The sequence below is a fragment of the Octodon degus genome, unplaced genomic scaffold, assembly GCF_000260255.1.
Source record: "Octodon degus isolate 3935 unplaced genomic scaffold, OctDeg1.0 scaffold00194, whole genome shotgun sequence".
Classification (NCBI taxonomy): domain Eukaryota; kingdom Metazoa; phylum Chordata; class Mammalia; order Rodentia; family Octodontidae; genus Octodon; species Octodon degus.
In genome coordinates this window covers 1373631-1390172 of record NW_004524770.1, presented here as the reverse complement: position 1 = coordinate 1390172, position 16542 = coordinate 1373631, and the positions used below count along the sequence as shown (strand labels likewise).

General features: G+C 52.8%; 1 protein-coding gene across 1 annotated transcript in view; it reads right to left on the bottom strand.

The window, feature by feature from the left end:
* The window catches only part of Tcfl5 (transcription factor like 5), a 45240-nt gene that overhangs the window by 23909 nt on the left and 4789 nt on the right, over positions 1–16542 (bottom strand). The window contains exon 2 of the mRNA XM_023704303.1: positions 12682–12930. Coding sequence (XP_023560071.1) covers positions 12682–12930 — 249 coding nt within the window. The remainder of the gene's footprint in view (positions 1–12681; positions 12931–16542) is intronic.

The following is a 16542-nucleotide window of genomic DNA, read 5'->3' as shown; positions in this document are numbered from 1 at the left end:
GGCGCCCGCCCGCTGCCCCTGCCCGGCCGGCCGGTCGGCCCGAAGCTCGGTCTGGCCTGGGCCGGCCACGCCCCTTCCGGCCGCCGCTGCGGAGCACCCTTCCGGGCCGCGCCTGCCGAAAGAGTCATTTTTCAAGTCGGGCATGCACACCTGCAGTCCCAACACGCGGAGGCTGAGGCGGGCGCGTCGCTGCCAGTAAATAAAATGTTCACAACTAAGTAATGAGAATAGTTGTTGTTTTGGGTTTTTTTGCGGAACCGGGGACTGAACTCAGGCCCTTGCCCTGCCGGGAAGCGCCTATCCCCGAGCCGCCTCCCGGCCCGGGGATGGTTTTGAACTGTATCGTCATCTGCGGAGTGGTCGCAGAGTACAAGACTTAAACAGTGCTTACCAAAAAAGTAGCAGACGAAGGTAGCGCCAAGAGTGTCCTAAAATAGTTTTTTAATAAAATAGTAATTTGGGGAAGTATTTGAACTCACTTTGTATTTGTCTTCTCTGTATACTGCATATTTGAGCTTCTGTGTCTCCCCTATTTCACTCAACATTTTGTTCCCAAGTCGTATCTAATTAACTGTCAAAGCTATCTTTATTTTTCTTTATGGCGGTGTAATACTTCATTATGTATAAATACCACAGTTCGGTATCCACTTATCTGTGGATGGACAGACACTGTTTCCAAGATCTGGCTTTCACACACTGTGCTGCTATAAACATGAGTACACATGTGTCACTACAGTGTGATTTAACTGTTTGGGAAGATTTCTAAGAGGGGAACACTTTGGTCAAATGGAATTTATATTTTTAGGTGTTTTTTTTTTTTTTTTTTCGAGGAATTTACACTGATTTCCACAGTTGTGCTGTTTTATTCCCACCAACAGTATAGTAGAGTTTCTTTTTCCCTACATCTTTGCCAGCATTTGTTATTATTAGATTTTTTGATGATAGCCATTCTTTTGGGGCAAGACGGTATCTCAGTGTCGTTTTAATTTGCATTTTTCTGATGGCCAGTGATAGCATGTTTTCATGTATTTATTAGCAATTTGTATTTCTTTGGAGAAGTGTCTTATTTATTTTGGTTGTCTGCTTTTTTCTTAATTAGGTCTTTTATTTGGAATCTTTCAATCCATATTCAGACGTGTTATCCATTGTGCCACTGGCCCGTGCCCAGGTCTTTCATTTGGGGAGACTAATTTTTTTTAGTTCCTTGTACTTCCTGTTAGTCCTCTGAGGAATAGCTGGCAGTTTTGTGTTTTTTTTTTTCCTTTGCCAACTTGTAGATTGTCTCTTTATTCTGTTGGTTGTTTGCTGTGTAGAACCCTTTTAATCTGATAATGATGCCATTTGTTGATTCTTGGTTGTATTTCTTTCTTTCTTTCTTTTGGCGGAACTGGGGATTGAACTCAGACCCTTGCAGCTGCCAGGGAAGTGCTTATTCCACTGAGCCATCTCCCTGGTCCCAGTTGTATTTCCTTTTTTCTTTTCTCTTTCTTTCTTTTCTTTTTTGGTATGAGGTCTCACTGCACAGCTTGGACTTGTAGTGATCCTTCTGCCTCATGCTCCCCAGGTCTGGGATTACAGACATGTGTCACCACTCCCAGTTTCGGTGGCTGGCTTGGTGTGGGGCTGGCTCTGCATGTGGTACTGGGAATCAGACCTGGGTCCTCGTGCTTGCCAGGCAAGTGCTCAGACTGCTGAGCTGTGTCCCTGGCCTTTGGTTGTATTTCTCGTCCCACTGGGGTTCCGTTCAGAAAGTGCTTGCCTACAACTAGGTCTTTAAGAGTTGCGCCTATTTTATCTCCCAGAAGGTTGTTTCTGTTTTAACATTTAGATTTGTGATCCACTTTGATTTTAGTTTAGCATATGGTGAGATAAATGGGCCTAGACTAAATCTTCTGCTTGGAGATGCCCGACTTTCCTAGCACCACTTACTAAAGAAGCTATCTTTCTTCCAGTGTATGTTTTGGCTCTTTTTTTTTTTTTTTAATTTTATTTATTTATGTGTGTGTGTGTGTGTGTGTGTGTGTGGCCAGCTCAGCCCCACCAGGGGGCGGGCTGGCTGGCATGTGGTGCTGGGGGATTGAACCGTGGTCCCTGGACTTTGCTAAGCTTGTTCTAAGTAGGTGCTTTAGACCACTGAGCCATCTCACCAGCCCATGTTTTGGCTCTTTTGTCCAAGATGAAATAGCTGCATGTACCTGGGCTTGTTTCTGCTTTTGCTATTCCATGCTGCTGATCAACATGCCTGTTTTTGTGCCGGTACCATGCTGGTTTGATCACTGTAGCTTTGCAGTATAACTTCAAGTCTGGGATTATGTGCCACCTTTACTTTGTTACCCAGGACTGCTTTTGTTATTCTAGGTCTCTTCCGGTTCCATATAAATTTGGATATTGTTTTCTCTAGTCCTGTGAGAAATGATTTTGGTTTTTTGTATTAAATCTGAACAACTCTAGGCACTTTAAACAGCATCATATAATATGCACTCTTGAAGAGATTCATATTTGCTATCTCAAAATAAGTACTATGTTTGCCTTTCCTGTGCTCCCGTCTTGTCATTGTTGATTTTTGTATAGGAATTAGGATAGTTAAAGGCCTGAGAGCCGAGGCATGGTTTTCTTAGAAAGAAATCCTGGATCTTTCCCTTGTTCTATGTAATGATTGAATCCTTGTGTGAACCTGAGAAGTTCAGAAGTTTAGCTGAGTGACTCTGCAGGGGTTCAGCATGCTCTCTGCGTAGATGTCCTGAGCCCATGCAAGGGGAGGGCTGGTTTGTGGTGAGTGCCACGCCCACTGTGGGGCCAGGAGCCTGCGTGTGACAAGGGAGGAAAAGGGGCCTGCTCCCTCCCCTTTTGCCCTGTGACTTTTGTTGCCACCTTGAAGTGTTGGCCTGGGCCACCCTGCCCGGGAGCCAGCCGGGCATGGACTGAGACCTCCACAAACTGTGAGCTAAAGAAACCTCTCCTTCCTTAATTTTGGGTGTCAAGTATTTTATCTCAGCAACTAGAGGAAAGTAACTAAGGCATTCTGTTATGCTTAGACACAGTTTATCTTTGGAGCGTTTACTAATTTGTAGTCTCTTCAAATAAATCTACTACGTATGAAGTGTTATAATTTGCTTTTCTAATAAGCCCTCAATGGAGAAATAATAAACTCTAAATGAGGGACATCAGGAGAGATGGGTACTCATTCTGGAAAAAAAAAAAGCTTGGATGAGAGCACTTGTTTCACAACCAACATAAGCTAGCTCCAGGGGCCGGGGAGATGGCTCAGTGAAATAAGTGCTTCCCTGGCAAGCGCAAGGGCCTGAGTTCAATCCCCGGTTACAGAAAAAAAAAAAAAAAAAAAAAGCAAAGCTAGCTCCAGATGATTGCAATATCAGTATTTCAGAATGAGATTTATAGTGAACATGATGATGCACAGCTGCACTGCTAGGATTTTGAGAGGTTGAATTAAAAGGATTAGAAATTCAACTGTAGTCGGGGCAATTTAGCAAGAACTTGTATCAAAATTTTCAAAAGGCAAGGGATACAGCTCAGTGCGGAGGTTGTGTATTCAATTCCTGGTATCATCAAAAGAATTACAAAACCAGTAAACATATAATATGAAGTCAATAAAATCTGCATGGTATGAGATATATTAGGCAACTGTTATGTCAGTTTGAACAAGAAATTGCCAACTGATTGGATTAGCATAGTTTTAGGTATGGCTGAGAGGATTTACTGAAGACAGAAGACCTATCCTGGGAGTGACACCAGCCAATAACCTTATAGTCTGAATGGACTACAAGGGGACTGAAGAAGGAGTTCTGGTTTCCTTAGAGCAGCTTCCGTCTTTGCATCTCTTCCAGCACAGACCCTTCAGCCTCACAGTGTAGACACTTCAGCTACCAACAAGACTGCAGCGAGCTCCAGGTCTTCCACCTTAACTGGATTGTTCAGCCATTATTATTATATTAAGTATGTTGTTCTAATGAACTGTAATACAGATGCTGGTACCAGGAGTGGGGTTGTGGCCCTGAGTACATTGGTATCCTGGCTCACAAACTCCATTTGTTTACAGTTTGGGGGAAAGTGTCTGCAGATGTGGTTGTTGCCTCATGTAGAGTCTGTGAATAGAAGCCCAAATTCTGGTGAATGCTTTTGCTTGAGAACCAAATTATTTGCAAACAGAAGCATTTGTGAGCCAAGGTATTACTGTATACCTCACTATGCAGCTCAGAAGCCTATGGGACTGGTTTGCCGCAGAAGCATGGAAAGGTTTATAAGGGTCAAGTAGAGAAGCCTCAGAATGCTGTAAAGCCACACTTTAATCTGAACTGAGAAGACCAATATGGTTAAAGAAATGCAAACAGAAAAGCATGGTTTAGGAGGTTTCAACTGGGAACAAGGACTCCACTGGCAATTCATTGAATCAGAGGCTATGAGTATAATACACAGAGGTTGGTTGGTTGGTTGGTTTGTTTTGCAGTACTGGAAATTGAACGAACTCAGGACCCTGCACTTGCAAGGTAGGTGCTTAGTATACTGAGCTATCTCCCTGGCCCCTTATACTCAGAGATTAATCTGTGTTTTTTTTCTATGTCTTGAGACATGGTGAGGGACTGAGATTTAGGGTGGCTGGCTAACTAACATGGCAGAGGAAACTTAAAGGTAGTCCAACATTCAAGCTATTGCAAGGCTATTGTTGGCTGCTTTTAGCCATATATACCAAAGTCAGGACCAAAATAGAATAGCTGAATAGCTGGGCCCGGGAGATAGTTCAGTACCCGGCTCTGCCAAAAGAAAAAAAAAAAAAAAAAATAGAATAGCTGACTAAGTTGAAAAGTTTTGCTGGTGGCTAGAAAGGAAGTACTTGTAAAGCTGGAGCCTGTGAAGTTAGGGTCTTGGAGAGCTTGGTCACTGAAAGGATTAGCATTAAAAAGAAGCCAAGTATTTTGCATAAGTACAGTAACAAAGATATTTTGAGGACAGCTCAGGAATCAGCAAGACCCTACCCTTTCATAGGCTCAAAGGTGAAAATCTTCCTTGTAAGAGAGCCCAAGGGAGCCCACCCTACTAAGAGCCACCTAGGAGAGTTTCTCAGAAGCCAGCCACCTGGGTGCTGAGATGCTTCTGCAGCCATGGCCCAAAGTGTCGGACCACTCCCTGAGCTGGCAGCAGACCTTGGAGTCATCCGTGTGGTGCTGAGTTTACAGGCATGTGCAAGAGTCATGCTGACTCGCCAAGATTTCAGAGGGTCTGGGAGGCCAGGCGCTGTGCTCCTGGCAGGGCAGTGCACGGGCTGTGAGAATGCAGGGCTCAAGCAGCGAGCGGGGCCGGACCACGAGAGACCTGAGGCTGCAGCAGGCGATGCCAGGAGAACACGGCTCCCACGCCCTTCAGAGCTCGCCTCTCACCACAGCGCGACCCACTTGCTGGACAGAGCTGCAGGACTAGCAGAGTGCTTGCTTAACACACATAAGGACCTGGGTTCGATTCCTAGAACTGAGAAAAATAAAGGCAAATTCAGACTAGAAAAAAATTTTTCAAGCTATGTATATGGAATAAATTAATGTTATAGACTGAATTAATATTAATATTGTAAAGCCCGTGTACTTAGTGGTATATCCTGTAAAGGTTAATTAAAATCAAATGAATATTTTGAGTGCAGGCCTGGTGTCCTTACTGTGAAAGGAAGAGAGCAGCAGGCATGCTCAGGGAAGAGCCTTTGCTGATGGGACCAGCTGCAGAGCACAAAGACAAGCCCTTTCTTGTCCACGGAGGGCCCGAACTGTGGGGCAGCCTGGCTTAGGCTCTCAGCCCCCACGGTGGAAGGAAACCCCATGAGTTCCGTTCCCGGTCAGTGGTGTTTGTGCCAGCAGGCCTCGGGGGATGCTTCTCTGGCTCCATGTAGGTAACAGTGCTGAGATGACAACGTTATGGAGCTGGAGAGCCGCTTCATGGCTATGGAGTAAGAATGGTGAGGCCAACCCTGAGGACGGCGCTGGTGCGGGCAGCTGTGTGCTGGTGGCAGTGACGGCTGCCGGAGCCAGATGTCACGGGTGGGTAGAAGTGGACACACAGCCACATCCGTTGTCAGTTCTCAGCTCTAAGATTGTGCTCTAATTAAAAAAAAAACCCATGCCACCACTGCGGGAAACAGCGAGAGGTACATGGGACTGCTCTGCACTATTTTTAATACTCTGTTGAAAGGAGTGTGACCCTAAGCCAGGCTCAGCAGCGCAGGCCTATAATCCCAGCACTGGGGAAGCTGTAGCAGGAGGGCTCCAGCCTGCGCTACAACAGTGAGACTGAGTCCAAAAACCCCAAAACAAACCACAGGCAATAGAGCCTTGCGTTGCTCCATAAGGACCTGGGTAGCTTACGAAAACCGCGTCGCTAGGTGAGCTCATCGCTTCGGGTGTGATGCGGCGCGTTCGCCTGGCCCGCATGGTGCGGTCAGTCATCCAGCGCAGCGTCTGTTTGCATTTAGGAGGCGTGGTGAGGACACTCGGCTGCAACTGAACTTGTCATTGGAAGTGTGAGGACCAGCCTGACAGAACTCTGAGATCACAGCTTCATCACTGAGTTGGTAACTGGTTGTCACCACCCGTCCGTGTTAGGACGTGTTAGGCTTTCCCCAGCTCAGCCTGCCGTGCACCGTGTGCAGAAGGCGGTCCTGCCCTTCCAGGAAGGCGCAGCCCCTCAGCTCCGGGCTGCACCACGGCCGCACTGGGTCTGTGCTGTGCCCCGACTGGGGTGACATTGTGCAGGACCTGACTGGACTGAATCGTTTGACAAGATGTAAAAGGCCCAGAGAATGAGAGCAAATCCTGGCTGGGGGAAACAAAAGCCGATGCACAGACGGAGAGAAAGCCCGAGTTCTCAGGCTGCGGAGGTCAGTGGCGCTGCGAGGACTGCTCTTCCCACCGAGGCATCTCTGACTCCAGTAGGAACCCAGCAGGGCCTTCGCCCACTAAGGCTGCCTGAATAAAAGGTTAGGCTAGGTCAGTTATGACCCACACATACCCACTCACCGTTTTGTCTGTTTGTTTGTAGTTTAGTACAGGTCTCCAGGATCTCAATACACAGATCGGACTCATAGTGATCCTTCTGTTTTCAGGCTCCCAAGCGCTGGAATTGCAGGCGTATGCCGCCATGCCCAGTCTCAGCTGCCATCTCGTGTGCTTCCGTGGCCAGGCCAGCACAGACACCAGGGATTGAACCCCAATCGCTGTGCCTGCCTAAGCAGGTGCTTTAGTCTGCTGAGTTATCTGGCCAGCCCTGTGCTCACGGTTCTTGAGGTTGGAAGTCCAGAAAGGCCCTGAAGTCCTGGAGTCTGGAGAGGCCCTTTCCTCGGATGCAGCTTCCAGCTTACTCAGCCCATGCTGAGGGGGACAGGCTCCCTCCAGGCCGTTTGACGTCCCTGAACCTGCACACGGGACTGAGCCTTTCCCACCCAATCACCTCCGGTCTAGGCTTGCAGAGTGAACATTACGGACACCAACATTCAGCCCTGGAACAAGCAGCCTTGTGCTGCATGTGCAGGAGGTCGGCAGGCAGCGTGGCGTGGCCAGGCGCTGCTGTGGTGGGTGCTGGCGTTGGCTGACCCGCTGGGACCTCACGGATGTGGAGCAGCTCTAGGCCAGCGGTGGCTCCACCCCTCCGCAACCCAAGTCCGGAGTGCCAACTTCTGCCCGGGCCAGCAGGCATGGTTGGTGTGCTGGGCACAGCATCCTGGAAGGGTGGTGCTGGGCTCTTGGGAGGGACGCACACTCTGGATGCGGCTCTGCCTTCCCTGCCGGCAGCTCCTCCCTCTCAAGATGCCTTTCCCACCTGTGTGGGTTTGCGCCTTCTCACCCTCCGCAGCAGCCTAAGTGAGGCCTTGGCAGACAGGCTCACAGCCGCTGTTCAGGCCTCAGGGCTGAGAGGAGATCTTCAGGCTGCTTGCCTGTCCTAGGCCAGGGGCAGTGCACAGTTCTTCTCTGACTGCCTAGACCGTGGTCTGGGAAGCCAGGGGTGGGAGCTGAGTGACTCCTCCCACCATCCCCTGCCAGCAACACCTTTGCTCCCGCTTGCACCCTCAGATCCTCAAGGCCTCAGGCCCTGGAAGGCTGCTGTGGGCGCAGAACTGCAACTGGAGGCTGCCGTTGGCCACCAGGCTTCCTTGCAGCAGTGCTGGACAGGCGGGGAGCCATGCTGAGCAGGCTGGCGAGGGGCTCTGACTCTGGAGGCGACAGGGCCGCTGCTGCCGTGGTGGAGAGGGTGCATGGGGCAGGAGAAGCCCGGTCCCCTTCAGCCTTCCAGGCTGTGGATAAAGCCATTGAACTGTGACAGCAAGGACACCTCGGGGCCTCTAGGAAAGACGTGCGACTGTCACATGATGGGCGTGGGGGTGCCAAAGAGGGGACTGTGGTTTCCTTGCTGTGTGGGTGTAAGGTGGGACTGCCACGCTCTCCTCCATGGCAGAGCAGCATTTCGGGATGTCAGTGAGAGGCCTGGGTAATTCCTCCAGCACAGGAAGGAAGAGAATATGGAGAACACAGAGAAAGGGCTTGAGCCTGGGGGGGCGAAGGGGGCACAGCCCTGGTGGCCACGAGGGCTGTGGGCTGGGCCAGGGAGCCGCTGGCTCTTATTTGTGCTCTGGTTTTGCAGCTCTCGAGAAGTCCCTGTGGCCAGTGGCAGCAATTCAGGCTTGCATGATCTGATTGATTTGGGGACCTGTGGAGACAGAGTCCTGCTGGGTCTGCTCCCCAATCCCGTCCAGCAGGCCGTCCTATGGGAGCTGTGCTGGGCTGCAGGGGGGACAGCTCCAGCAACGTGGGCCCTGGCAGGCTGGGCAGGGTCCTGCACGCTCCTTCCCTGGCTGGCCTGGACAGCAGCAGATCTGTGACAGCTGCCCCGGGCCTGGGCCCCTCTGCTCTCCAGTGTGCATGTGTGTGTGTGTGTGTGTGCACATGTGCACGTGTGTATATATGTGTTTGCATGTGCACTTCTGTACCTGAGTGCATCCTGCCACATGTATGTGTAAGAGATGAGACAACCATTTTCTCTTGGGTCCTAGAGCCGAGATGGGACAAAACTATGGCCAGCCAGTGGGATTACAAGCACCACTGATCAGGGAGAATTGATAAAATCCAGGGCCAAGCAGGAAGTGAGGGCCAAGGCGGCATGAACACAGAACAGGGGCTTTTCCTGGAGGGGTCTGGGTTAGTGACTTCCAGGTGTCCTCAAGGTGAGAGACTATTTGGAGTCTCAGTCCTGGATGTCTATCTGTAGGGAGGGATGTGGCCGCATTTGTTTACTCTTTACTCTTGGGGTCTGGCCCACAGCAGGGGCCTGTCTCTCCCACAGCTGCGAAATCATCTTGTCTGCTGTACTGTCTCCTTGAGGGCCTGGCCCTGTCTACCTGTCCCTAATATTTCTATCTAGCTCAGGTGCCTGCAACACCAGGACCCGCATGGATGCGGGATGTGGTAATTTCAAATCACATTTTGGCTGGTGAGATTGTTCGAGGGTCTAAAGCGCCTGTTTAGGCAAGTGCAAGGTTCACAGTTTGATCCCTGGCACCACATGCCGTGCCAGCCTCACCCTGGGAGGGCTGAGCCAGCCACACACACACACACACACACACACACACACACACACACATTTTTTTAAATAAAATAAATAAAACCATGTTTTGCTTGATTTGGTGGGGGGTTTCCTCAAGCCCTGTCTTTGTCCCTCTTCTTACGCTGCCCCCTACTGACAGAGAGTGGGATTAGAAAAGCACCTTCTACTCTTGGAATGCCATCCTGGGACTTTGGGTGGGTTGATAATTGGCCTGAAGCGTCCTGCCAGCAGAGCGGCCGCCCCAGAAGACGCGCTGAGGTCACAGGGAGAGTCCGCAGGTTCCAACGCACCAGTGCCGGCCAGCCAAGGCCAGCTGCTGTGGTGCGGAGGAATCCAGCTCTGCCCGGGGACATGCGTACGAGCACTGGTCAGGGTGCCGCACCGGAGGACGCTCTGAGGGTCCCACGAGGGCGGGCCCAGGGAAAGGCTCAGCAGGGCTTCTGTGACCGGATCCAGGGAGCTTGTCCCTGCCAGTCAGGCCTGGCTGGGGCTGAGCCCTCAGAAGCCAGCGCCAGAGGCTCCGCGAGGTCCCACGGGCGGGTTTGATCCAGGGCGAAGCCTGTGACGTTCCCACAGCTGCTCCAGCCTTCCGTCCACCGGCTCCCTGTAAGTGCCTTCTCAACAAGCCCTTTTCCAATATGGAAACTCAACGATGCAAAGAAAGATTGGGTAGATTTTCCAAGGACTCTGAAAGGTTTGCCGACGGTTTCTGTGCCCTAGCTGTGGCTTTGGGGCTGAGCTGGCGAGATGTCCAGGCCATCCTGGGGTCTCACTGCCCAGCAGCAGAGGGAGAGGGTGGCAGAGCTGGTAAGGGTGAGCCGCCACGGCTGCCGCTCGGGCCAGCTCCCGCACCCGCTGCGCCGGCCCGGCAGGCCCCTGCGCAGCGCTGTGGCGCTCCTGCCGCTCAGGCGCGGGGAACCGGGAGCTGGACCCGCCTCTCCAGAGTCGTAGCCAAGACGTCAGGAGACACGAGGACCACACGCCCCACGCGCCTGCGAGCCAGCGGACGACTGCCAGCTTCCTTCCGTGAGGAAACACCAGCCCATCTGTTGAACCAAGTAAGCAAAACATCGTTCCCTCTACATAATTTGATTTATTTATATTGGAACCAGGAATCAAGCCCTATGCAGTTCGGGCTGGCCTTCTGCTCACTTTTGCAGCCCCCAGGCTCGCCGTGAACTCACAGAGGTCCTCCTGGCTCAACCTGCGGTGCGGGGATTACAGGTGTGCGCCACCACGCCCACTTCCGGGGCGCGCGGTGGGCGCCCGCATCCGGGCTGCGACTGCGCAGACGTGTGGGGCTGGGGATGGCACCTGGGTCCTCGTGCTAAGGCCTGTGAGCTGTCCCTCCAGCCCCTGTTAATGCTTCTTACTGCCTAAGCTTACCTATTTAATCTCTCAATCAATCTTCTTCTTGTTTTTTTTTTACATTTATTTAGTGTGTGTGTGTGTGTGTGTGTGTGTGTGTGTGTGGCCAGCTGTGGGCGCGGCTGGCTGGCATGTGGTGCTGGGGGATCGAACCGTGGTCCCTGTGCTTTGCTTAGCTTAGTTTGTTCCAAGTAGGTGCTTTAGACCACTGAGCCATCTCTCCAGCCCTTCTTTTGTTTGATAGCTGTTAAAACTACTGGTGATGGCCCAAGCCCCAAACCCGCCCCCATGCCCGCCTCGTCCAGAAATCCTTGGAGGAGGACCAGGCTCCCCAGCCCCCAAGGTCGGACAGCGTGAGAGCTCCTTGCTCTCAGGGGTTAGGGCCAGCGCGGGCCTGCTCAGCAGGAAGTAGCTATGGAAGATGGATTTCCATCTTTCCGCATCCCTTCAAAATTTTGGGGGACCACATTTCTCAGTGAAACAGTGCCAGTAGCACAGTTGGGGCTGGGAGGCCACTCTCCCTCTCCACCTGGATTTGGACAGCAGCTCAGAGCCAATCTTCCTTCCAATATTGTAAGAGAAGTATGAATAAAAATAACAGAGATCCAGGAAACCTCTAAAACTTCAGGCCAGAGATGGATGTTAGATCTTGTCGCCTGTCCTTTAGCAACTCTTCCCCCACTCAACCCTCACAAAGATTCATGTATGTGGACTGCATGAGCAGACTAATCTAGTGGCTTCCAGGACAGCAAGTGGGCTACGGTGCCCTGGGGTGACTTGGTTCCGTGTCAGTCATCCCTGTCAGCAGTGAAAATTGCCCAGATGCGGTGTGCAGTTTTGGCGTTCTGAAAGCCTGACTCATCAGCTCTTACTTCCTGTCAGCCCAGCACCACGTTCCTGCTGATGCCACCATTTTGTTTCTGTGGGCACGGACCCTGTGCATGTCTTCCTGTCACCTTCAGCAGACGTCCTGCTTTCTGTTTGGCCGCTGGATGGACACCTGCATATCTCTGCTGGTCAGACACAAGAGCCTGGGACCTGTGTGTTGGATCCCTTCGCAGGGTCCATTTGAGGAAGGTAGAGCTTGGGGAGGGTCAGAGAACTGCACCGGAGGAAACCTGAACGCTGCCAGCCATGCTGCAGGCGCTCAAGGGCAGAGCAGGGAAGCCAAGTCTGTGCTCGCCAAGCCTCGCGCTGGAATAGGACTGCGGCCCCGGCCTGGAGACCGCAGCTTCGGCCGGGCAAGGAGCCTGTCTACATGTTATACTTGCCCCGAGATACTGTGTGAGGCTGAATTTGAAGGTGGTGGACTCTGATTTTGCAAAAGAACTTCGGAGACATCTCAGAGTCTAGGTTGTGGCATGTATGCTGCTGGGTGCTTTCGCCTAGGTATATGGCGAGAATCTGGAGCAAATGGCAGGGGGGAAAATGTAAAGAATTTAAGTTTGCTGCCACAAAAGCAGCAGGAAAAATTCTGGGGTCAAAGGAGTTTTGGGTGGGGAAGATATTAGAGCCATGGCAAAGAAAGTACGTATTCGCGTTGTGATGACAGATGGGTGGCTTGAAGGGCACATTCACAGGATGAAGGGGACAGGGAGTGAGCACCTCTCCAAGGTCCCCTTGAGAAGGGCGCTGCAGGGCGCTGTGCTCAGACAGGAGGTATTCTCGGCTCGGCGCTCCAGGCCCTCGGGGCTGCCACAGTCTCGGTGGGAGAAGGCCCACCTGTGGGAAGCAGGCAGTAGATGTTGGTGTCGTCCACAGTTCTCGGTTTGGGGTCACCGGTGGGACTGCATGTGGGGTCACAGAAGTCTCCTCCCGGATTTCCGAGAAGGCCCGAGAGGCCAGCAAATATGCAACGGGGCAGGAGTCCCCACTGGAAGCCTCTGAGAAGGAGATTTGCAAAGCTGTGTGGATGAAGTTGAAGTTGTAGAGGAGATCCCAAGAGGCCGAGAGGCTGGAGACACGGAATGTCTGCCAGGGGGCCGCAGGCAGTGAGCACAGTACGCCCCGCCCCCTGCCAGGGTGGAGCCCAGATGGGAGAGAAACGAGATGCGGGAAGTCAGGGCACAGCCCACCAAGTGGGGTCCCAGGTGAGCAGGCCGGCTAGCACCAGGAGCTGGCACGGACCAAAGTCCTGAACTGCTAATGACACTGCAGGATTAAGAGGTAGGCCTTGTGGACGGCTTCACCCACACACGCCTGCCAGAGGCATGACCACCTGGACGGCTTCACCCACACACGCCTGCCAGAGGCATGACCACCTGGGGACCAGCTGGGCAAACACACATGACCGCTTCACCATGGCTGTGCCACTCCGCAGGGGACAGAGAGTCTCCGCCCTCATAGCCATCAAAACAGAAGCCTAGTGCTTTCTTCCCTCGGCCGGGACCCTCTTCCAGAGGGCGCTTGGCCTTCTGCCTGCTTTGCTTTCCCGGTGAGCTTCCTGCTCGCAGCCCTTGCTTCCGGCAGCTGAGGCTTCACGCTCAGACAGCACGAGGGAGACACAAGCCTGGCGTCCCAGTAGGAGCCCCAGTCGGCCAGTGCGAGAACACGCGGCTGCCTCCAGGAGGACACCCACACTTGCCACTGTGCCCCAGCTGCTGGTGATGGGGCTTCTGAACTGGAGGCTGCCTTCCTGGAGCCTGGGCCACCTTTTGAGAGGACTTGCTGACTGTGTGGCACTGTACCTTGGAAGCATGTGACTCTGAAGTTTACGGGGGTTGATAGCTAAGTTATTTGCCTTGAATCACAGGCTATTTTGGACTTGGACTTAGAGCAGTTCTGGGACTGTTGAGAATTGGGCGGAGCTTTCTTTCTGCACTAGTATGCAGGAGGGCGCTGTCACAGGGCGGAGTGGTGGCTCGGTTAGTCCTGGCGCTTAGGTTCAGGTGTCAGGCTGCTGGGGCGATTTGCTTGTGAGCTTGATGGGCCTGAGCTAAGCGTCTGGTGGGCGACGTGGCGTGACCCTGGGGACAGCATTTGCCTTGCATCCTTGAGGACGAAGCCACAGCGGAGGGTAGGTGAGCAGGAGCTCAGATGAGGTCTGGATCCCAGCCCCAGGATAGGAAATACTCGGACTCAGAGGAGCGCTGCGCAAAGCCTCCCAGTTGAAGCCTTGCTAGCCGAGCTTCCCGTTTCTGGCTCAGTGAGTGTTTCCCACACAGGCAGCGCAGCACAAAGAAGAGTGCGCCCAGCGCTCGTGCTGGCCCCGGCTGGCGCGTGGGGAGCTAGACTTCTAGGTGCAAGACTTCTGCCCCCATGTTCTCAGCACCACCAGCAGGAAACTCACCAATCCATAAGAAGCACATTTTCTCTCAAAAGTAGAGGTGATGGGGCTGGGGGGATAGCTCAACAGTCTAAATGTCTGCCTGGCAAGCACAAGGACCTGGTTTCAGTCCTTACTACTGCATACCATGCTGGCCCTATAATCCCAGATGCGCTGTGCTGGACCAGGAAACCAGAGGTGGTGGCGCACGCCTGTAATCTGAGTACTGGGAAGGTTGAGACAGGAGGATCACTACGAGTCTGAGCTGTGTAGCAAGATCCTGTACCAAAATAAATAAGTAAAATAAATAAAAGTAGAGGTGCTAACCTGAACAATACAAGTATATGAACAGTACTTTGGATTAATACTTGGTGCCCACAGAAGTATCAGGATCTGACAAATAGCTGGGAAAAAAGACTAGCAATGTCTAATTTTGAAAAGAAAGGCTAGAAGGTAGAAGGTAAAGAGCTGAATCAAAATATGTCCAGAGGGGGCCAGGGAGATGGCTCAGTGGAATAAGTGCTTCCCTGGCAAGCACATGGGCCTGAGTTCAATCCCCGGTTCCAAAAAAAATAAAATAAAATAAAATAAAAAAATAAAAAAAATATATGTCCAGGGAGCGACAGCAGCCGGGGCTATCACTGCGTCTCACTGACTTTCGCTTTTCTCTTTTCTATTTCTCTCCAGGCACTTGCTCCAGGTGGAGCCAGCCTGAAGCCCCAGCCACGCCGCCCTCGCGTGGCTTTGCTTGCTGTGGCGACAGCCTTGCTTTGTGGTCTCAGGTGTCCGTGCAGACCCTCTTCGGTGCTGGCCTGTGCTCTGGGACCTGTGCCATCCTGCTGCTTTCGCGGTCCCTGTTCATGTCTCTCCCAAGCTTCTGCCTCACTTATCAGCCCAGGCTGCCTGTGGCGCTGTGTGCCTGATAGCTTCCTCTGCGTGTTAGGGACCCAGTCCAGCTGCAGTCTGGCCTGTCTGTCTTTCCCTCACTTGCCTCCTGTCCACACCTCTCTCTGGGTGCCGCTTCCTGCTGTGCTCCCACATGACCTCCTGACCTTAGAGACCTAACCCTTCCTTGGTCTCTGGCCCAGGTGTGCCAGGACAGAGGTCTCAGGAGCCTAAACTCTGGAGCTGAAAGGATCCCTGTGGAGCATCATTTTGGCGATGGAGGGTGGGCCTCAAAGAATGCTCGATGGCACTGACGTGGGCAGTCGCACCGCCTGCTAGGGTCTGGCCATGCTTTCTCTGGCCCCAGGGGATGGATGCTCTCCAGGGGCCAGCAGAGCCGACCCTGTCTGTGCTCTTGGCCCTGAGTGCAGTGTTTCCTGCAGCTTAGGGAGCAGGTACCAAATGCTCCAGCTCCTGAGCAGCAAAGGCTCCTGGCTGGCTGTGTGCTGTGGCAAGCTCTGACCAGGGCAGGGCACCCTGTGCAGCCTGCACGCTGCCTGCTGGGTGCAGCGAGGGCCCCATGCCTGCTGCTCTCACCTGGGGTCTGGCTGGCTGGGAAGGAGCTCCCCTTCAAGAGTCTGGAGGACGAACCGCAGTAGTGAGGCTGGCTCTGAAGCCCTCCAAGGCACAGGCGATGCTGCTTCAGGTGCTGGTGCTGCTGAGACAGGAGTGGGGACCCTGCAGGTGGCCCCTGCTGGGAGGGATAGTGGTATCTTCAACACGGGGGCCTTGGGAAGTGGCAGCAGAGATGGTAGAGACTGAGGCGGGGGGGTGCCACAGTTGCCTGGCAGGGCTGGCTCCTGGGGGCTTCCTCTTGGACTGCGGGGCTTCAGGGAGGTTGTGGCAGCCTGGCCATCCCAGGGGCCCTGCTGCTCCTGTGCCCTGCCCAGCTCCCAGGCCCACGGAGGTGTTTCTGTTTCTCACAGATGACCAACCCAGGAGCAAATCTGGATGTGGTGACTTGAGGCCTGAAAACCAAAGTATTAGTGCAAGCTTTAAGTTTAGATCTAGTTTTTGGCTTTCAAAAATAAATGCTGCTAGGGTTGGGGCAGGGAATGCTTAGGAGGCAGAGGAAGAGGCTGGGGCAAAAGCGCATCAGCAGTTGAGCAAGTGATTGCAGAAGGCCGGGACTTCCAGTTCTGAGCCTGCCAGGAGGCTGCCTGGGCCGGCCAGAAGCCATGGGAAGAGGGTGGGAGAGATGCACCCTGCTGCCACAGATAGTAAAGGACCTCATTCCCCCCAAACTCGCCCACGTCAACAGAGACACTCTGTTTTAAAAAGTATCAGATAGGGGCCGGGGAGATGGCTCAGTGAAATAAGTGCTTCCCTGGCAAGTGCAAGGGCCTGAGTTCAATCCCCGGTTCCAAAAAAAA